The sequence below is a fragment of the Macrosteles quadrilineatus genome, unplaced genomic scaffold (assembly GCF_028750875.1).
Source record: "Macrosteles quadrilineatus isolate MER2022 unplaced genomic scaffold, UCM_ALF_1.0 Scaffold_3__2_contigs__length_128488019, whole genome shotgun sequence".
Classification (NCBI taxonomy): Eukaryota; Metazoa; Arthropoda; class Insecta; order Hemiptera; family Cicadellidae; genus Macrosteles; species Macrosteles quadrilineatus.
The window spans coordinates 68,655,136-68,676,463 of NW_026542596.1; the positions used below are offsets into that span (position 1 = coordinate 68,655,136).

General features: G+C 34.3%; 1 protein-coding gene across 1 annotated transcript; it reads left to right on the plus strand.

Moving 5' to 3' along the window:
• The first annotated feature begins 261 nt into the window (after nucleotides 1-261).
• LOC128988831 (ras-related protein Rap-2c-like) lies at nucleotides 262-20,366 on the plus strand. Its single transcript, XM_054410516.1, has 2 exons — nucleotides 262-1,089; nucleotides 15,939-20,366. The coding sequence occupies exon 1, from the start codon at nucleotides 449-451 to the stop codon at nucleotides 992-994; it is 546 nt and encodes a 181-aa protein (XP_054266491.1). The 5' UTR covers nucleotides 262-448; the 3' UTR covers nucleotides 995-1,089; nucleotides 15,939-20,366.
• Nucleotides 20,367-21,328: the final 962 nt, after the last annotated feature.

Genomic DNA, 21,328 nt, shown 5'->3' on the forward strand with positions numbered 1-21,328 from the left:
CACCATAATTTCTCACGCATCCATATCATGCTTTCTTGTGTATTTTGTATCTCATGTATTTTTATGTCTTATCTCATGTATTATTTTGTAAAATGGCGATTGCCATCGAAATAAATAAATCAACTGTTTGATTTTATATAGTATCTGATATCCGAGTTCGTGTTCCTACGGACTGTCCCTAGATAGAAAAAACTTGGCCAGCAACAGCAAATGACAATGAGTCAATGAGTCAGTTTTCTTGTTTCTTGTCTTGTCAGTCAGTGTTCGTTCGGCTCGTAGAATCGTGATAATTGAAAGATGGTGGACGATGTATCATTGATGAGCAAGTTTCTATTTGGACTTAAAATTGCGTGACTGTAAATATGTTTAGATTTCAGTGTTTGTCCGAGCGGGGATTTTGCTAGTGGAACAATCTTGTTTAGTGCATTTACTGCAGCCAACATTAATAATGCGTGAGTTTAAAGTTGTCGTTCTCGGCTCGGGTGGAGTTGGTAAAAGTGCGCTTACTGTTCAGTTTGTTTCTGGATGTTTTATGGAAAAATATGACCCTACCATTGAGGATTTTTACAGAAAAGAAATCGAGGTGGATAATTCTCCTTGTGTATTAGAGATTCTTGATACCGCTGGTACGGAGCAGTTCGCAAGCATGCGAGATCTGTACATAAAAAATGGCCAAGGATTTGTTGTCGTTTACAGCCTAACGAACCACCAGACGTTTCAAGACATCAAAACGATGAAGGAACTAATAACGCGAGTTAAAGGTTCGGAAAGAGTACCTATTTTGTTGGTAGCAAACAAAACGGATCTTGAACATCAAAGAGAAGTGCCAACCCCAGAAGGACAAAGTTTAGCACAAAGTTGGGGTTGCCCATTTGTAGAAGCCAGTGCCAAAAACAGGACAAATGTGAATGAAATGTTTGCGGAAATAGTGAGAGAGATGAATTTTAGTCCAGAAAAGGAGAAGAAGAGTTATTGTTGTTGTACAGTGCTTTAATAAGTGTCGATACGAATAGTGTTAAGGCCTACTTTATCCCTGGATATCAAATGTGCAAAAAGTGATTGGATTATTGGATAACACCCTTGCTTTGTGTAAGTAGCCTATTTAGTTGTTCCTGCCCCATTTATGATTTTTGTATCAAACCTTAGGCCTAACTTAAATTGTTTGGTTGAAAAGAGTGAATGTTTAAGTTATGTTTCGCTCCCTGTTTTAGGTCAAGCAAGTTAGTAAGTTAAAGCTGGGTTTTCCGAGGTGCGGTAGCGGAGCGCGGAGAGAGGAACGCGGAGAGCGGACTCCTCTTGTCTTCGGTAATTAAATGTTATTACTGTTTTCCTATAAGGTAGCCTACCTAAACTTAACCCTTCAACTGGCACAGCGACTATAATAGTCGCGGTAGTCAGTGTCTGTAGTGGCAGCGACTATAATAGTTGCATTTTGCAAGGTTATTTTAAATTGCATATAAACAGTTAAAAACGATCGCTAACTTACATTTAAATTGTATACCAATCGAAAGATGAGGTTCTAAACTTTCATTTTATTACATAAATAACCTTTATAACACTGATGGATCAATAACTTAGTGATAAAGTGGAAGAAAATTTCGCGCGAAGTCAGTTTCTCTATATAAGCATCACAAAACTACCGAAAATGGATATTTTCAACAAATAATAGCAAGGGGTATTTTTAGTCTACGGAACAGCGGGTGGTACCACTGCATCCGGCAGTTCATTTTCTATATCGAGATATATAAATTATATCGATATCTTTATAAATAACTCAAATAGAAAAATAATACCTCAGCCACCTTTTTACGTGTATTTGAACTGGCAGCGCGACTATTATAGTCGCGGTAGTAATTCACATATGTTTCAACGAAATTTATAACTTTTGTTATAATGACATATACCATCTGATAGCCCATGAAATTCTGTGCATAGTGGACTTTTGTTGCCGTATGTTGCACAACCTGTACCAACGTCATCACTTGTTGTTTACGTGCAATTTATCTTCTTCACCTGTTCACAAGGTTATGGGAATTTCACCGTTTTTTAGTTTTTTTGGCCATAACTCAGCCAAAAAAAGTTATAAATTGAATGTTTTTACTTTTTTATGAACAGAAATAAATTGCTAACATTTTGTATATCTTGGATTTCATATAAAAAATTTTCTGCATTTGCAGCACAGTTTTGCTTTCAAATTTTCAAATTTGAAAAAACAATTTTTTTTGTTTTTTTCTCTTTGTTTCAAAAATTATTCTTCCAACTACTTGCAGTTTTACCATTTTCAGATTCTTCACTATTTTACGAACAATTCAAGTACCTATATGGTTCATATGGTTTACTTTATTAGTTCAATTTATATGAATTTTCAAAAATATGTCTGCAAAATAACTAAAATGGCCTTGCCACTACAGACTTTTCTATGTGCCAGTTGGAGGGTTAAGTAGGCCTAAGCGCAGGGCTTAATTTCTAATTTGAGAAGTACCGGAGCCATGACTTACCGGGGGGTCTGGGGGGTATGGAAGATTTTTGTAAAAATTGCACTTGAATTGGTGCATTTTAAACACATTTGAGCATGGTTAAGAATGCACATATACAGCATTATATTATATACAAAATAGTAATATAACAGGTGTAAAAATTAAAGAAGTTTGCCAGCAACTAAGCAGAAGCACTTAGTATAGTATGCAGTGTATCCACACGACCAAAACAATAATCCCGCTAACTGGGTTGTAAAATGCCATTCCATGCAGTTTTTTATTATGAAAACTGTCGTTGTATTTCTCATGCAGTTTTTGTTATTTTGTTTATTTCTTCTGAGAGTTAAATTTGACATAGGCCTATATTACACATCCACTCCACTGTTCCAATCCAATCCAATCCAATCCAATCACGCAGCACGCAGTCAGTGGACTGAGATCATCGATCTGAACGAACACAGACTCAGTCAGTGGCAGTCGGCACCTGGTCGGCAGACGGCACTGTCGGCAGACTGGCTTACAAGTAGGAACACCGTTCCCCGTTGTATAATAAACTTTGAATACTTTGCCCTGAAGTAAAGATTCGGTATTTGACACGATTTTTACAAAGAATTGAAAACCATAAGTCAACAATTGAAAAATAAAAATACTATTTACAGCTAATTAAGATCGATTCAAAAATAAATTATCAATCCAGATAACAGGAGCTTCGCTCCAGTGTCCTGAGAAGTACCGGAGCTGCGCTCCGGTGTGCTCCGGCTGAAATTAAGCCCTGCCTAAGCGGATCGGAATGCCATGTTAATCGCTCTCCGTGCTCTTCTCCCGCACTTACGAAAACCCAGCTTAACTTAGGGCAAGATAAAATTTACCTGTAGGAGTTTTGTTGAAAAAACAGACTTGGGTACGTTTAACTTATTGTTGGTTTACCGGTAGGCCTATTTGGGTAATTATTGCGATGAGGGTGATCAAGAGTAGGCCTACTATAGGCTAGTAATTTATATATCATTAAGCAACTAAGTCGATTTTTACAATGTTGTAGCCTATCTGCACTTCAATGTTTACACTGTAAAATCGAATTATTGATTGATTAACATGTTCGCTACCGGCACATTTGCGTCGGTCCGGTCACTCCTACAGACCAAAAGGAATGATCATGACGTTGCTTACAGACCAAGTGATATAGGAATAACATTGCCTACAGACCATAAGAGAAATATTGTTTAAATGGACTAATTGACTTCATAAGTATTAACCTTTTAAGTGAATTAGTAAGCAATAAATAACTTATTGTTTTTTTTATCGTTTTCAGCAAATTTTAAAACGCCGCATATATGATACTTGATACTTACTTACTTGATACTTGTGTGCTGCGTCGTTGACCGACAATGTCGGATAGACTGCGTTATTATATACACATTTAAGAATAAACACTTCTATTTACATACATATAAACAATAAACTTAAGCAGGCTGTGGCGGTAAATAAAACATGTTCCCCATTTTTAAGGAAGGGCTTTTATATAACTTTTAGGGGTTCTTTGCTCCAGCTCCCCCAGCGAGTAGGTACAGTACCGAGTGAGTACAGTGTAGTTAGTAAGCAGGAGTACAGTATGCGTCGGTCAGTCTATTTAATGAAATCCAGTTAAAAGTTTACATTTTCATTTCAATAGACCAGGCGACGCACGTAAGCGTCGTTGTAAATTTGGTTGTTTCAAGCTTTTACACAAACAAATAAAGAAACTCCAAACGCTAGCCAAAACTGCAAAGGTTATAGGCCTAACGTTTACATCTGTTCTGTAATGTTGCGGAATACACAATCTAAACAACAATGTTGCCGACTGTTGTGTGACGTAACCAATCGTCATATTCACAGGCCAAGCGACGCACATTTGCGGCAGATATCCCTCTAGACCGATACGATAAAATCAGGGCTTTCAAATAGACCGTTGCTAAGAAATACGTTGATTATTAACATTGAACACCGACGCAACTGTGCCTCGTTAGTCTATTTCAATGTGACCAGCTGACGCAAATATGCGTCGGTGGTCTATTGTGAGAAACGAGTCTACGCCCAATTGCGTCGCTGGTCTATGCAAACGTAAATTCCATATAATTGTGGTAGCGAACGTGAAAAAGCATATACCGTATGCCAATTTAAAGTAAATATTAAGTTACCCTCACAACCCACACTTAGAAAGGTAAATAAATGAATTTAAGTAGGCTATAAGTACTGGTAATACTTATTTGATTAAAATTAATTAACATTAGGGCCTAATAAACACCTCTAGGTCGGACATATTTAATCTGGATCTGGACTGGATTACAGTAGGCCTATGATAATTGAAGAAGGAATTAATTTTGTTCTTCTCTTCACTTAACCAAGTGGCTTAGCTAAGGTTTTGACCATGTTACCAATATGTCCCATTATGATAAAAGTGTAGTGGCAGTTTTTGAAATTATTATATTAGGCCTATCGTGTTTGTAGTATACTTTTTACAAAGTGCAAAAACCGTCTGGAGATAATAATAGCCTAATAATAAATCCATTATAACCTAAACTTTACCTACCGGTACCTAATTTCTTCAAAACACTTAATACAGTCACGAATCCACATAACATCCAACCTACCAACCTCACATGTCTAAATAAGAACTAAAGTAGGTAAAATTCAAAATATCGTAGTTAGGCCTAGCCTAATTCAGTTTTTGTGACAGCAGAAAACTTTTTGCACCATTGTTTCAGGTAAGAATCTAGTTTATAATGATAGCCTATAGGCCTATAAATGAAGTACCTACTATAGACAATTTAGATTAGTAATTTATAATAAAAATTACAAAAATAGGCCACAAACTATTGATACATAAACAACGTAAATCATAAACAATTCATGATGGTTTGTTAAACAAATATTTTACTTAAATGAGTTATCATTTTCTTAGCATAAACTAAAATTTTGAACCCAGACAGAAAAAGCAAAACTTATACAGTTAAGACATCAATTAAATTGAGTACCGGTACGGCTATAATACGACTGTATAAATAAGGTGAACACCAACGATAACTAATTTGTAAATTACAGTGATGTGTTGGTACGTAAAAATGATTCTTGCTGCTACCAACGGTTCTAAGGAAAAGAACCAGTACCAAAAATCAACGTTTACAGTTAAGAGTTACGTCCGACAAATTAAATGTGTTAATCAAGTCCCAAAGTTATTGATTTCTTGGTTTTGGATTTTCTCGTAAAAGGTTATTGGCAATCAAAGTTATTTCCCATTAATTTTTTTATTAAGTACGCCTATTCTCTAAACAATGATTCGTATATCTTTTAACATTAGAATGAAATGTGACAAAAATGAATGAAATGTGGGTTTTTGGACGTTTGTAATTTTATTTCTTAAGTAGGGAGGCCGTGTATTCTAGGGAAAATTACCGGTATCAAGGATCGTCGTCGAAAAGGTTGTTATGAATAATTGGGTAGGCGTAAGTACCCAAGAGATGGGCTATGGGCCTATTGGCTGTATGGTCCAGCGATTGCATCATACGGTGAGTAGGAACAGAAAGTGACACATTGGAAAAGCGAGTTTAGTATCATCCGTAAACCTCTGTTACAATCACCCACTGCAGTTGTGATTTTTTACTTTACACTTTACACAACCACCATTGAAGCGCCGTCAATGAGTGGAATCCTTGTTAGTAAGCTATTGGCGACGATCATTAATATGAGCCCTATACAACACTGATTCAAGGTCTTCTTTCTGGTTATCAAAACTCAAGAACAATTTTACACACAAAGAATCTCTGGTTCCTGACCTGGATGATGCCTAGTTATTAATTATTTCATTTACGGTTACACTATATTATTCCACCTGCGATTAATTAAATCCGTTATGTAAGACAACGTTTTTAATGTCACTTGGATGGGATTTACCTTCAAAACGTGATCGGAAATGGTTGCGGTATTTGTAAACAACATTTGTAAACATATCAGTGACAGCTAGAAAAAATCATCTTGATCCGAACAGCTGTTCGTTATTTCATAGATCATTATGTGATAAAAATTGGACAAAAACTTGACAAACATCGCACAAAACTGCATTTTTGAACGTCCGTAATTTTATTTACTAAGTAGTGAGGCCATATTTTAATGGCTAAAGACACTCTCGCCAATCCAGTGACTACATTAAAATGACTTGGATCTTGATATGTACTCTCGTTTTCCTGGAGAAGATTGCGTTAAATGCCATCTTGAGTGTTACAGAAAGACAGACAGACAGAAATTTAGATGGGACTTGTTTCTGCTTCTTTACTGATAAAACGTAAAAATAACCTACAAATTTATGATTCTGATCAATGTACAGACAAAACTCAAATTTTATTTATATAGACGAGGTGTTAGCCCGTCCTACGTACGGGAATTCGTAGTCAGTTAAAAGTAAAAGCGTGTACAATTCAGATCAGCTAGTTTACACATAAAGACAAAGTTTCTTGCAGTGTTAATGTGAAAAATCATCTTGTAAACAAATGTTGTGTGACCAAATATTTTTTTATTCCATCATAGGCCCATACGATATGCATTTTAAATCCGATAATTTTACAATAAAACAGCAATTCTGCAATTTGTACGATGTGAAAAGCGTTGATGTGAGATTTGCAGCCGATTCGCACAGACGCACACTGATTATAAGTAGGCCTACAGTAGAGAGAGTAATAGTCAATTTAGAAGTGTATAGACCTAGTCAACGATACCACCTTCCATACTTACTTACTCCTTCTTCATCTTTTACCCAAAAAGGGATAGATTGCGTCTCGACAAAAAAATAGTATAGGTACCTGCCTCTTTCACAATACAACTACTATACACAATTTCCAGTAGGTCTGAATGAAACGACCTAAAATAAAACGATAATATCCAATACAATTCACAGTACACATAATTTAACTTTGGTGTCCTAACATCAAAAGTAATCGTCACACCAGTCCTTTATATCAATGTCACTGCATTAATTGCTAAATAAATAAGTGTAAACAAAGAAAAGTAAAAACAATAACAGTTTGTTTTGAAACAGCTGTTTGGTTCAAATAACATTCACTTGAAAAAAGAACTTGTCACATGTAGCAGGAATATAAAAAGTAAACACGCTAGTAAAGCTAATGACGTAATTGTCAATGTTTATTATCCATACCGTATGTCAGTTCTATCCTTGATAATTACCCACCCTCATTGAATAAACGTACATCGTAATTTCCCATATTAGTTATTTTAAACTACAATATATTCATAGTTGAAATAAAAGTGATATTTTCACGTTTGGGGGCACTGTTATAGGCGCCCCTAAACGTAACCACAACTGAACACGATTTCATAAAAGAATAGTTTGTCTAATTGCAGTATCCTAGGTTAATGTTGACGTTGTGTTCAATCTATGTCATCCATCTGTTTATCATTGTATAAAACCCGGCTGAGGTTGTGGTGGTAATTTAAAATCGTGATTCCTGATTATTCTTGATCTTCTTTTTATGACATCAATATTTCCGGGCCTAATCCAAACAAAGTTAAAGCAGTCAAACATTAATTGTAAACAAAAAGCTACCATGAAGAATTAAAACATGTAAACATTGTTATTTTTCTAATCTTTCCTTGAAAAGTGGAGCAGTAAAATAATTTGCATTTATCCTTTTTTATTAAGACTCGTGTACAGAGCCTCGATTTGTACTGTGGTTTAATTAATTTTGGTCTAAACCATTTTAAACTGTGGTCTAATTATCTCTACTAATCTTACTTATTTCCTATAATCAATGTAGGCTAGGCATATTAGGAATATAAGTGACAGTTAGAGGAAAGTTTAGGTACAGTCCTAATCATCACTTTTCTTTATGTTTTTTGGGTCGCTGAACACGAATATGAGGTTTGCTGACAGATATTTTGCCCGGAACATTGGTTATTTTGTGAAAAACCTTAAAATTCGGGCACTTTTTTTGGTTTTTCGGGCAAATCTCGGTAAGTATGGGTTTTTGAGAAAATCCTGCTTTGTGAAATTAAAGATGACAAAATTTACTACAAGTTTCCTGTATAATGTTATCATGAATAAATAGTTAAAATTATCGTAACATTTCCATGGAAACGTAATGTAAAACGGCAGCATTTAGCAATGTTTTTAATTTGTTGTACTTCTGGCCTTTTTTAGTGTGCTCTAGTGGCGAAACGGTTCGTCGTAGAAAGAAACATTATACAGGAAACTTGTAGTAAATTTTGTCATCTTTAATTTCACAAAGCAGGATTTTCTCAAAAACCCATACTTACCGAGATTTGCCCGAAAAACCAAAAAAAGTGCCCAAATTTTAAGGTTTTTCACAAAATAACCAATGTTCCGGGCAAAATATCTGTCAGCAAACCTCATATTCGTGTTCAGCGACCCAAAAAACATAAAGAAAAGTGATGATTAGGACTGTACCTAAACTTTCTGCTAACTTTCCTAATATGCCTAGACTAATGACAAAAAAATAGTTAATAAAATAACCTAATAGTTCCATAGTTTATATTTAACCAGCTGTTAGTTAAAACAAATTATATTGCTCTAAAACAAATCAAAGATTACAAAGATTGCTTTAAAAAATAATTTGAACATCCTAGTATTTTACTATGTATATTTAATTAATCTGTCATACTCTTACAGAAGAATTGAACGTACCAATGATTAGCATTACACATAGTATAAATAAGTCAACCCTAAGTATGTCTTTACATTTTTATCCAAATGCTGAATTTGTGACACAAAAGCTGAAAGTTTACAGCTGTTATGTTAAGCACATTATTTTATGACAAAATCTAGTTTAGAATCATAGCGTCGGCTGCTAGACTTTAAAATAAAAAAATTAAAACTTAATTTCTAAAAAACTGGGACCCTAAACTAAAATTATGGCTTCGACATTCCCTAGTTTTCAAAATTATCATTCTTTCAACACAAAAATCATGAAAATCCGTCGATTGGTTGATTCAGAATCGTGAAATAAAAAAACACTGTTTCGTTTTAATATTATAGATATTAAATAAGTCAGTAAACTCCAATTCCGGGGAATTCCTCCAAAGTTGGCAACACTACTCCCAACTACCAAGTTGTTATGGAAACGGTCGCTAGCGCTTGATGCTGCAGCGGTGTGCGCCGTAACTACACATTACCCCTAGCGGTCGGCGCCGGAATATACGCTAGCCGCAGCACAGCTGCTGACAGTCTATATTTATTTCTTTTTGTCTATGGTTATAGTAACCAACCATGGGAAGGTATAAATCTAAAATTGTACAAATCAGACCCCAGGGCTTTTCCCTACGTGAATTTAAACATTTAGAAATGTATTATGGGTTAATTGGTCGCCATGGCATTATTTACGAGATAACAATAATACCCCCGCCGCAGCAAATTTTATTTCCATGATTTTGGCTTTAACTAACTGTTTGGTTATACAGGGTTAGTAAAAAGTGTGGAGACCCCCTGTTATTTTTTTAACGGCCCAAACTAGAAAAACTAAACTCGGCACACCTTTATGGCATGTTATGAAGTACTTTTTGGGCATAACCGTCACTTGGTGTACATCCCCAAAATGGGGGATTTTGGGGGAAACTCAAAAATTTCAAATACAAAGACCTACCGAGTGACCCCTCATTTTGAAGGTCCTGGTAAAAGAAAACCAAAAACGCAAACTAGAGGTATTTATATAGTAAAAAATGGCAGCCAATTGAAATTCTCAGAAATTGAATTTAACTTGCAGCTTTCCAAGACTGGAGACCCCCTGTAAATTTTGTAGCGGCTCACACTAGGAAAACTGAACTCTACACACCTTTTTGGCATGTTATGAAGTAGGCCTACTTTTTAAGCATAATAGCCACTTGCTTACCAAACCCAAAATGGGGGATTTTGGGGGAAACTCAAAAGTTTTAAATGATAAGCCCCATCAAGTGATCCCTCATTTTGAAGGTCCTGGTAAAAGAAAACTTACAACGCAAACTAGAGGTTTCTATCTCAATCCAGTAAAAAATGGAAGCTGATTGAAATCTTTAGAAATTGGAAATAACTTGCAATTTTATATTCAATTGGCGGCCATATTTTACTGTGATAAGATAGAGACCTATAGTTTGTGTTGTTAGTTTTCTTTTATTATGGCCTTCAAAATGAGGGGTCACTCGATGGGGCTTATCATTAAAAAATTTTGAGTTTCCCCCAAAATCCCCTATTTTGGGTTTGGGAACTTATGAGAATTTCAATTGGCTGCCATTTTGTACTGAGCTGAGATAGAGACCTCTAGTTTGCGTTGTTGGTTTTCTTTTACCAGGACCTTCAAAATGAGGGGTCACTCGATGGGTCTTTGTATTTGAAATTTTTTAGTTTACCCCAAAATTTCCCATTTTGGGGATGAACACCAAGTGGCGGTTGTGCCCAAAAAGTACTTAATAACATGCCATAATGGTGTGCCGAGTTTAGTTTTTCTAGTATGGGCCGTTAAAAAAATAACAGGGGGTCTCCACACTTTTTACTAACCCTGTATAACTAGGAGACTAGTTATTAATCATTAGATCATTTTATTTGGTTAAACGAGGTTTTAAATGACTGAAATAAGTAACAAGGAACAAATTGTAAACAAAACACAACCTCTACTGTGCGTCGTACAGAACTAACAATAAAGTTGGCTTCAGCTGTTCCATAAGGATGATAAATCTACTTAGGGAGTATGTTTAATCTATGCTGCAAGTAAAAAAATTTGTTTACTTGAACCTGGCGTATCATTGAATTGAATAGGCTACTGTATCGGTTTAACCGGAATACACTCGGCGGAAATGACATCTCTTTAACCGGACAATTTTTATCAGCACATTGGTTTAACCGGACTAGATCGGCAGGAAGTGGGCAGTACTAAAATGACTGTTCTTGTGGGAAAGATTTGAGACCATTGATCACGTGTCTAAATACAATGCTCTCATAAATTTAAGTCGAATATCACAGTAAACAGTTTTATCGAGTTTTTGGGGACGTCGGTTTAACCGGAAAACCCAATATCCGGACTGGCCTCGGTCCCGAGGAGTCCGGATAAGAGGGAGTCTACTGTAGACATAGTGAACCAGAAATATACCTACCATTGATTTAGGATACTGCAAGTAGACAATTCATTTACGTGAACCAAATGTACGATTAAGTTTGGATACTACAAGTAAACAATTTGTTTACGTGAACCAGAATTGACCATTAACTTTAGAACCTGTAAATAGATATTCCATTTAAGTAAACCAGTCGTACCATTGGCTTTAGATACTGCAAATAGGCATTCTGTTTATGTGAAACAAATATACACCGTGTACCCAAAGAAACTGAACAATTTAATTTACTTATAAAAAGTTTATTAACAATCACACGATAAACTAATTAACATTTTAACTGACACAAATATTTCTAAGTTTTGTTTGATATCATATGTTGTGTTAGTGATTTTCAACATGGTTGCCATTGTTGGCAAAAAGATAGTCAATACGGCTGTCCAATTCAGCCTGCTGCATTTATTCTTTGCCTCAATTCTCGAACATCGGAGACTTCTGTCTTATAATCATGGTCCTTGATGAAACCCCAGACAAAAAAATCACAGGGTGTTAGGTCTGGGGACCGTGGGGGCCAGAGTATTGGACCGTCACGTCCAATCCATCGAAAGGGGAAGGTGTGGTCGGGTGATTCTCTTACAAATAATTTCCAGGGCGGTGGGGCACCGTCTTGTTGGAAAATCATGTTATAAATAAAATAAATAAGTAAATAAAAATGCCTTTATTTACGAGCGTCTCTCAGTACAAGAACTGTTTTACAAAGTAACTCATGTCAATATAACTAACTTAAAAATATATAAAAATTAGTATACAAAACAATGTGTATGAAAAAAAAACAAAATTATAAGCTCTTTACAATATTTTACATCTTCTTTACTTTTCTTTGCCAGGGTGTCCACATTATGGAAAGTCAGGGATAGTCATGGAAAGTCATGGAAAAAAATTCTGGTCTTTGAAAGTCATGGAAATAGGCAAAAGATCATGGAAAGTCAGGGAAATCCCCAATGATAGATGGATTTGAGGGATCTTTTCAATGCTCTAGTTGGCCGTTACCCCAACTATTGTAGCATTTTTCAGGGTTTCTCCCAAATGTATGATAATTCAATTTAGCCTATTACAGTTGTAGGCCTACTAGTTTATGAGTTTTGAAAAATGAAAAAGGAGAGAGAACTTGGCCAGCTATGGGGACGGCAGAGTCCGCGCTTTCTTTTTTCCTTCCTTACTTTGAATGCCATATTAGCAAAATGTATTACTCCATTGTTTTCTGTTAGGCCTAATACATATTTCAGTATATTCGGTGAATTACCTTGTTTATTTGTATATTGTATGAATATTATAATTTTCAAGTAAAGTTTGTGAGTCATGGAAATTGATAGTAAATAGTCATGGAAATAAATGACAAATTTTCTGTGGACACCCTGTCGTGCGTTGATGGTGCCTGCTTAATGACTGGGCAATGTTTTTAAATTTCAAGTTTCAAGCGACATCAATGAATAAGCTGATGTTATAATTGATATTGAACAAATCTTTATGAGCTTAGTTATCATTTGATCAACTTTAAAAATAGACTAGGGACTAGGTCCTGAACGTATGCCTGGGCGTATTATATAACAATTTAAAATTGTCCATTTGTTTTTGGGACACGGTGTATCATTGACATTGGATACTGCAAGTAGAATTTACGAGAACCAGATGAAACATTTAAGACTTTGGATGGTACTGCAAATTGACATTCCATTTATGAGAACCAAATATGCCATTGTCATTGGATAGGCCTACTGCAAGTAGGCCCACATATCTTATTTACGAAAAACAGATGTAGCATTAACTTTAGAAGTATTGGATTAATATGCTAGCTCCGCTGAATATTGCAAGCAGGCAACTGCATTGTAAACCTAATGTAATTTACATGCTATTTAGAGTAATACGGCAACAATAGACCAATAGCCTATATATATTTTTTAATATACCTAAACAAAACTTGTTTTTGAGTAAAAAAAAACTTTAAGTGGGCCTTGTGAAGGGACCACAAAATTAGGAACCATCATGTAATAGGTCTTACCATGATAACAATTTTATTAATAGCAATTCCCTTATATAAAATAAAATAATAGTAACGGCTAAAATTTTGTCCAAACCTGTGTTGAAATCAGCTATAGCTGGGTAGTAGTTATAGTTCTCCCCTAGTAATCAAAAGGTCGTCAGTTCGATCCTGACAAAAGCTTTTTGCTGGTTCGAAACTCGGCCCAGCTGTTCTAGATGATAATAGTGGTCCTGGCTAATGAAACAGCTAGCGTCAGTCAGTAACAAAGTTACACAAACAGTTTCAGCAATCTCAATTCGACACATACTTTTTCCCATTAGCTTGTCAACAACCTTTATCATGGATTAGTGGTGGGACTATCCTATTTTATAGGAAAAATCACAAAGGTTGCAATAACTTTTGAACGGTAACTTTTACAGCAATGATAAATATTTTGTTGCACTAGTTTGTTTAGAATTATAGGTACCAAAACGTACTAATTAAAAAAATACCCCCGCCGCAGCAAACCTGCAGACTAAACGAATTTCAACTTGTCTGATTACATTTTTACTAAAATATTTCCATATATAAGACATAAATTCTCAATTTAAATAACATTTAGATTTAACGAGTGCTTAGGTTTGCTGCTACAGGGAAGGTAAAAAGCATTTTCGACCATAAGTCAATAGTATAGGATGAAATAAATAAATTTGCCAAATTTTATCAATATATATCCATAAACAAGTAAACCACAACAGTTTTCATTTTCTCCATAAGAATAACATGGGAATTTTAAATTTGCACTTTTTTGAATTTTCTCCGTAACCATTAGGCATACAACAATTCTTCAATGTATTAAATTATTTACTTTTTTAAGCTCTACAAAATGGTTGAGAAAAAAATTCCAAAATTTTATGTTTTTAGGGTCAAAAATGGGAAAAACCCATTTTTACCCCATAAAACCCCCCATAAACCCCTGTTCCCATGGTCCGATCATGCTGGTTCGCGAACTCGTTCAAATAAATGTAGGTTTACACGTTTATACCAAATTTCATCAAAATCGGATAATTTTTGTTTGAGTTATCGTGCTGACGGACATATATATATATATATATATGAATTTGAACGGATGGTGTTTTTGGCCTCTGGGGACATCAAAATGAAAAAGTAAATCGGTCCCGAGTCCAGGTCTTACCATGAGACCTACGGTAATAGCTTATTCCCTATATGGGAAATTCGCTAAAAAAACGAGTTTTTTCAAAAATCAAATAGGCCTAAGCTATTCCGCTTTTTATGAGCTTTTGTGGGAAAATGACATAAGTTACAATAACTTTTGAACCGTAATTCTACAGCGATGGGAGTGGTATCCTTTGGTTCAGAATTCAAAGGGCTATAGCATACTACATTTTTATAAAAATCGTTCAGGCGATTTTTTTGAAAATTAGATTTTTCCTTTGTGATCTAGGGGAAATAGCTGTTTAAATCAAAAGATTTTCGGCGGAGCAGTTGGACAATCAATAGGCCTAATTACAATATACTGGGACATTTATAAAATACCCCCGCCACAGCAAACCTGCAGACTTAGCGAATTTCCATTTGTCTGATGTCAAATGCTCGTTCATTTTCAAGATGAGCTCGTTCGCATGGCTCAATCACGTCCTGGTTGAAGTTCGTTCGCTACGCTCACTCACCTTTAGGTTGGAGCTCGTTCGCTGCGCTCACTTGCCTTCAGGTGAGCTCGTTCGCTACGCTAACTCGCATCCAGGTTGAAGTTCGTTCGCTACGATCACTCACCTTTTGGTTGCAAATTAGCTGTTGTCATAAATTTAAAAAAATAATAGTGCTGCACCCTGTTGGTAAACCTATTAACTTTTTAATGCTATTTAACATCACAGAATTAAATTTTTTAGTTGAACCAGCTGTTAAGATTCTTAAATTCCATTTAAATATAGAGTACTCATAAGGTTAACATGGGAAACTCCAGAGTCACTGGAGAGGAGCCCTCTTGACGGATCTGCACCAAACCTGACACAAACCATCCTTGAATAATGCTTAATAATGCCTGAAATTTTTTATTACAATCTGTTAAGCGGTTTCGGAGTCCATAAAGGACAAACAAACAAACATACATTGGATTTTATATATATAGATTTTGAAATCTTGGATTAGTTGCAAATCACAATTAAAGCTCAAAAATGATGTTCTAATCTAACAGCAGACTAATCTTAAGTTGTACACAACATAATTTTTTAAAATATCATTTCTGCTTCTGTATAAACAAGGTAGATTTGTCTCCATGATTGTTATGTTTACAGTTACTTATTCCATATTTGTCTCTTACATAAATATATATTTTTCAGGCCTGGTCGACTGAAGAACCTACCTATTGGTGCATCTCTGATTGAACGTCCTCAGACCTCACCGTAATTATCACCACAATGCACTAGCATAATTAAATCAAAATTAGTATCTTAAGGATTTTATGTGTTTCAATAGTGCTTCAAAATGATGAGTTTGTTGTCTCCATATCCTTAAAATTAAATATATAAATGGCTTTTATTAGATTTCACATAGTAAATACAAGCCAATTGAATTGAAAATAACTTTATTCATAAATCATACAAGTATGTACATTGAATGGCGTCAAAATTCTTAAACTACTTAAACTTACAACATAATATCAGCTGTACAGTTCATCAAAATTATACAGTACTTTTTGTGTTAAGTATATTTTAAGCTGGGTTTTAAATTTTTTTACAATCCTCAATTTTCCTCAACCACTCTGGAAGCCCTTCCAAAATTTTTCTTCCAGCACATGACGGTTTTTTGTTATAAAATTCCAATCTATGGGCACCAACAGCAATTTTGTTTCTATGCCGGGTGCCATATTCATGGTTATCCCCTAGTTTTGGTAACATACTTTCAGACAAAAGATTTTTAGTTAAAAGAACGGTATCGAAAACATAAATGCCATGCCGTACACAGTCATTATACCCATGGCTAAGAAATGATCACGTACGGAAACATCCCGTCTCCAACTCCTTTCTTTCCTATTTACTTAGCAATATCAGCTTTTCTAGAGAAATGTGTTATCTTACCACATCAATATTGATGTTGGTTTGTGTGAAAAGTAGCCTAATAATTCATTTTGTTTGCATTTAACTATAATTTAAGATTCAGATTTTATTTTGTATTTTTATATAATTCTATTTGAAACTGTTAGATCATTTATGAATAAAATATTACGAGGCTTTCCCTTTTTAGCTATCCATTTACTTTTAGATGCTGAAGTATATTCCATCTGGACCAGCTGACGCCGTTTACATAGTTCAATGAGCCAGTCACAGAATGCGCTAATGTTTCTACCTTTCAGTTTGACTTGATTTGGTTGCAGTAATGCACATTAGTGGTTCGATTCAACTAGGTCAATTTCAAATAAAAACTGGCCACAACTTTAACATAGTGATAGAATGTCTAGTTGTTTTAATAGTCAAAGGTATAGGCCTAACATATTAGTAAGCCTTGTTTTGTTTTAAACTCTACAGTAGTGTGTTATTTTTTTATAAATGCCATATCATACACTAGAGTATATTTTGAAGTCAATTAAAATTTCAACCCTTGAGAAGAAGGTAAAAAGATTATTTGGCCTAGTATTAAAGATTTTCCGATTTGTAAAAACTAGGTATTTTGGGACAAATTGCTAAAAAAATATTACTTGTGTTATATTTCTGTTTGTAAATTGCTTTTTTTAACCCATTTCAATCCCAAACATGTTTAACCCCTCTTAGTGTGGTGTGATTATAAATTTTTATGGTTAGAGGGGACCCTTGCGCAGATTGCACATTTTTATGATTTGATTCCGAGCCAAAATTAATAACACAGTAGTATTTTTACTTTTTAAAGTTTCTATTTGTTTGAGACAGTTATTAGGTTATCAAATATAACCTAATACCTAATATATAACCTTAGGTACGCTACTACTGATTTTCAATAAATTAAGTTTGCTGCTTTTAGATCTACAACATGAAGAGCGAATTTCCTACCTCAATCAGGTCCATTTTCATAAACTTTTTTGTCTCTTGTTTAATCTGACTGTGGTTAAAAATTCAACTCAAAATCAGCTGTTCTCAATCAAAACTGTTTTAAAGAAAGTTTGTCAGCATCACTGAATCTTAGAAAGCTAAATCTAAAACTAATGTTATTAAAAATAATAAAGGCATTGATTCAGCTTATCAAGACTGAATTATTATCTCTTGCATAGTCAAATTTCACCAGAAATAGCTTTAACCCCCCACCCCCTCAATCACACTTAAATTTCAAATTTTGTAAAACTCCGTCTTATTTCACATCTACACCATACAGGGGAGTCCTATTCCAAATTTGATTATTCTAGGTCAAGTTATATAAATATTAAATTAATTCTTACTTGTAAAATGTTACAGATAAACAACAAAACAAACATTTTAGTTTCGAAACAAAGTTATTATTAATTCACGAAGATCATAATGTTTTTGAACGTTTTTTGAGCGCAAGTTAATAACCTTTTCCTACAGTTACCTGACAAAGCGGGCTTCCTTGCACTGATTATAGTACGTAAATTAGCTAATTGCTGCATTTACTTACTTTTAACACACATCTTTTTTTGTTGCACTCCAGTATTCCATCCAAACAACACAGAAACGTGTGCTTTTGTTTGGCACACTCCATGTACGCTTAAAAATAAGTTGGCAACACTTGAAGTTACTACTAGGCCTGTTACGATCAGCTGGTCTCCAGTGTTTCCCATTTTGTTCAACGCTTGGATTTAACCTAACCTATAACATGTTGTTTAGTGTTGGAAAGACTAATTATTTCTATGCTTTATAGTAACTGTAGGAAAAATAAAATGTGTAAGGCGAGTGCAAAGTACTTTTGCTGCACTCAAGAAACTTTCCACGCTCGCCTGTGACTCGTGCGTAAACATTTCGTTCACGTGCAGCAAAGTGCCACTTCGCACACTAGTTACACAAATAACTAATTTCCACCCTGCATGGAAATGATCAGATTTCCGTACCTGTATATAGTATGTAAAATAGCTCATTCCCACTTGCTAAATCAGCTGATTTCCCAGTTAACGTTTCTAGACTAACCACAGCAGCTGCGGATCCGGTATGTTTAGTTAACAATCTGTAAAATAAATAACATACCAGTAATCTTTGAAAAGTAAATATAACTTAACCTAAATGACATTTTACATACATCTAAAAAGTTAATCTGCGTTAACCATGATAATATAATTTCAAAACCCTATAACATCCTGTTCCCATGACCAGATCTTGCCTATCTTTTTAATGTATTAAATTAAATTCCCTGCTCAATTCTTTGTTAATACAGTAATTATTTATTGGGAATGGAATGGGTTAAATACACTGTGTTGTAAAATTATGCCACTTTAATATAGCTCTAAACCGTGAACTGTGATATTTTATTTTAACCCTTTTAAAAATCACTTTCTTCAATTAGTTGTTATTTAGGTACAGTTTTTGTAATATTAAAAAACATAACTAATTTGGTTAAAGCTGGTAATCTTATCCGTATGAGAGGGGATTATAAGTCTTAGACTGTACTATTGTGTATTAAATGAGATCAAATTACATACTGTATACTTGCTTGTGGAATAATATCTATCTAAAGACTGAGTCTAAAGGTAAAAATTTTAAATTTGGTTTACATTGAGTTTGTGTAATCCATAATGTAGCCTATTAGATTATCACTATACAGTTTTTAGTCAGTGTATTTGATTGTAAATTATATTAGATAGGCCTATAAAAGTTTTATAAATATTATTTATGCATGCCAGTGTTGTAACATTGCTTCAAAATATTATCAATTTTTATTTTTTGAGATTATTTCATAATGTACCACTTTGTGTTTTGGATTGAAGTGCATGTTTATTTAATCATTTATGTTATTGTGTCAAGTTGTATAATCAGTCCTGTTATATAAATTGTACCCTGATGAGATTATGAGAATAACAGTTATATGGTTTTGTGTTGGACAGTTACCCATTATTTTCTCTTGATAACAGAATGGCCTAATATGTATTAAATGAATGTATAATTGTTGTTTTTTTCTTTTGTTGTGATTTGGTGGAATCCCTTGTTCAGTTTTTTAAGTCTTTTTAAACTTATGCTCTGTTTCTCATTTGCTATTCGTTGTAATTATCTGCCAAATAATATGTTCTGTGTGGTGATTAACCAAAGAAACATTCTAGTTTCTATTATTAAACAGGCCTATCACCAGTATGACTTTTTTATCTAAGCTGCACCCATGTAAATGTTTAAGTAATAGGTAGCATCTGTGCTGTTTAAATGATTAACTTATTTAACTGTTCTACAGGATCTCCTTTTAATATTTGATATTCTTTTATATCTACAAAATGTAACTGATAAATCAATTTCCAATATTTTTTGTGGATATTGAGTATAAATCAACTAACTGTTTTGTGCTCTGCTTTCAGCATATCTTACCACTTTTATATATGTTTTATATGAGTATAATATAAATATGTATCCTCTGTAAATAAGCAAAAACCAATTTTTAGATGTAATGTTTATGTACATTTTGTAAAGAGAGGAGGGTTTGTAGAGTCCCCTTACCGGCTTTCCTTACTATAGAGGCTGTCTTCGGACATTTTTGATGTTTGGACGTAAAATTCAACTATATGTATTTGTTAGGAGCCCTCTTATGATGTATCATATGAATATTGAAGAGTATTATGTTTTAATACATGGTTTTTATAACGAAAACAGTCTTTGTATTCCCTATTTCCCTGTAGCTGGTGATGTTTCAAAAAGGAATCAATAACAAGTGAATTTTGAATACGTGAAATCAGTCACTAAACTCAATGGTGTTATCAATTTAAAAAATGTAAAATGAGTAAAAAAAAATATTTTATGTTTCATTTAGAAAAGTTATCCAGCTCATCTTGGAAATCATTTTTAATTTTTTTAAAGTGTAAAATTATTTTTGTGCTTTGGAATTTTCTCATTTCAATGGTTTCTTTTTTTAGCTTAGTAATTAGGCTATTAGAAGTTAGTCTACAAAATAATGAAAAAGTACTTACCGTACCCTGTCTTCTAACAAGGGAAAATCAAATATTCTGTGTTACTCAAATACTGTGGTTGTGTTATGTGAGTTTCCAGACAGGTTGACAATCAGTTCAGTGGAGGATAAGGATAAATACTTGTCATGTATGGGAAGGTGGGCTGTGTATCCATCCTTCATGGGAAACTATTACCATTACCTCTGCAGGTTCAGTGACTAGGCCTGAACACATAGATATATTTTCAATTGTGACAGCCGAAATCACAACCTTTGGTCAGTAACATTCCTGCACCCCAGTGTTTAACAACTAACTTTTAAAACTCAGTAAATGATCCAATCTTTATTTTTGACAAGTTTAATCTCTGATGATGAAAGATCATAGTAGGCTACTTGGGCATGATACTAGATTCTCTTTCTGTGGACCTTTGAGGCAAGAAATTGGACAGGTCGAGGTCAGGAATAATCTATATGGTTTATCTAATTCAGCTACGGCTATTCAGGAACTGTCAATGTTATGGATACGTTACTTCGCTTCATACTTTTTGACTTGTGTCTTAAATTTTAAGAAATTTTGAATTTGAGAGGTTTTTTGATTTAGAAGTTAACTGTAGGAAAGGACCATGAGCTCCCAAGTTCGCCTCAATAAAGAAGGTTTTCATTCATT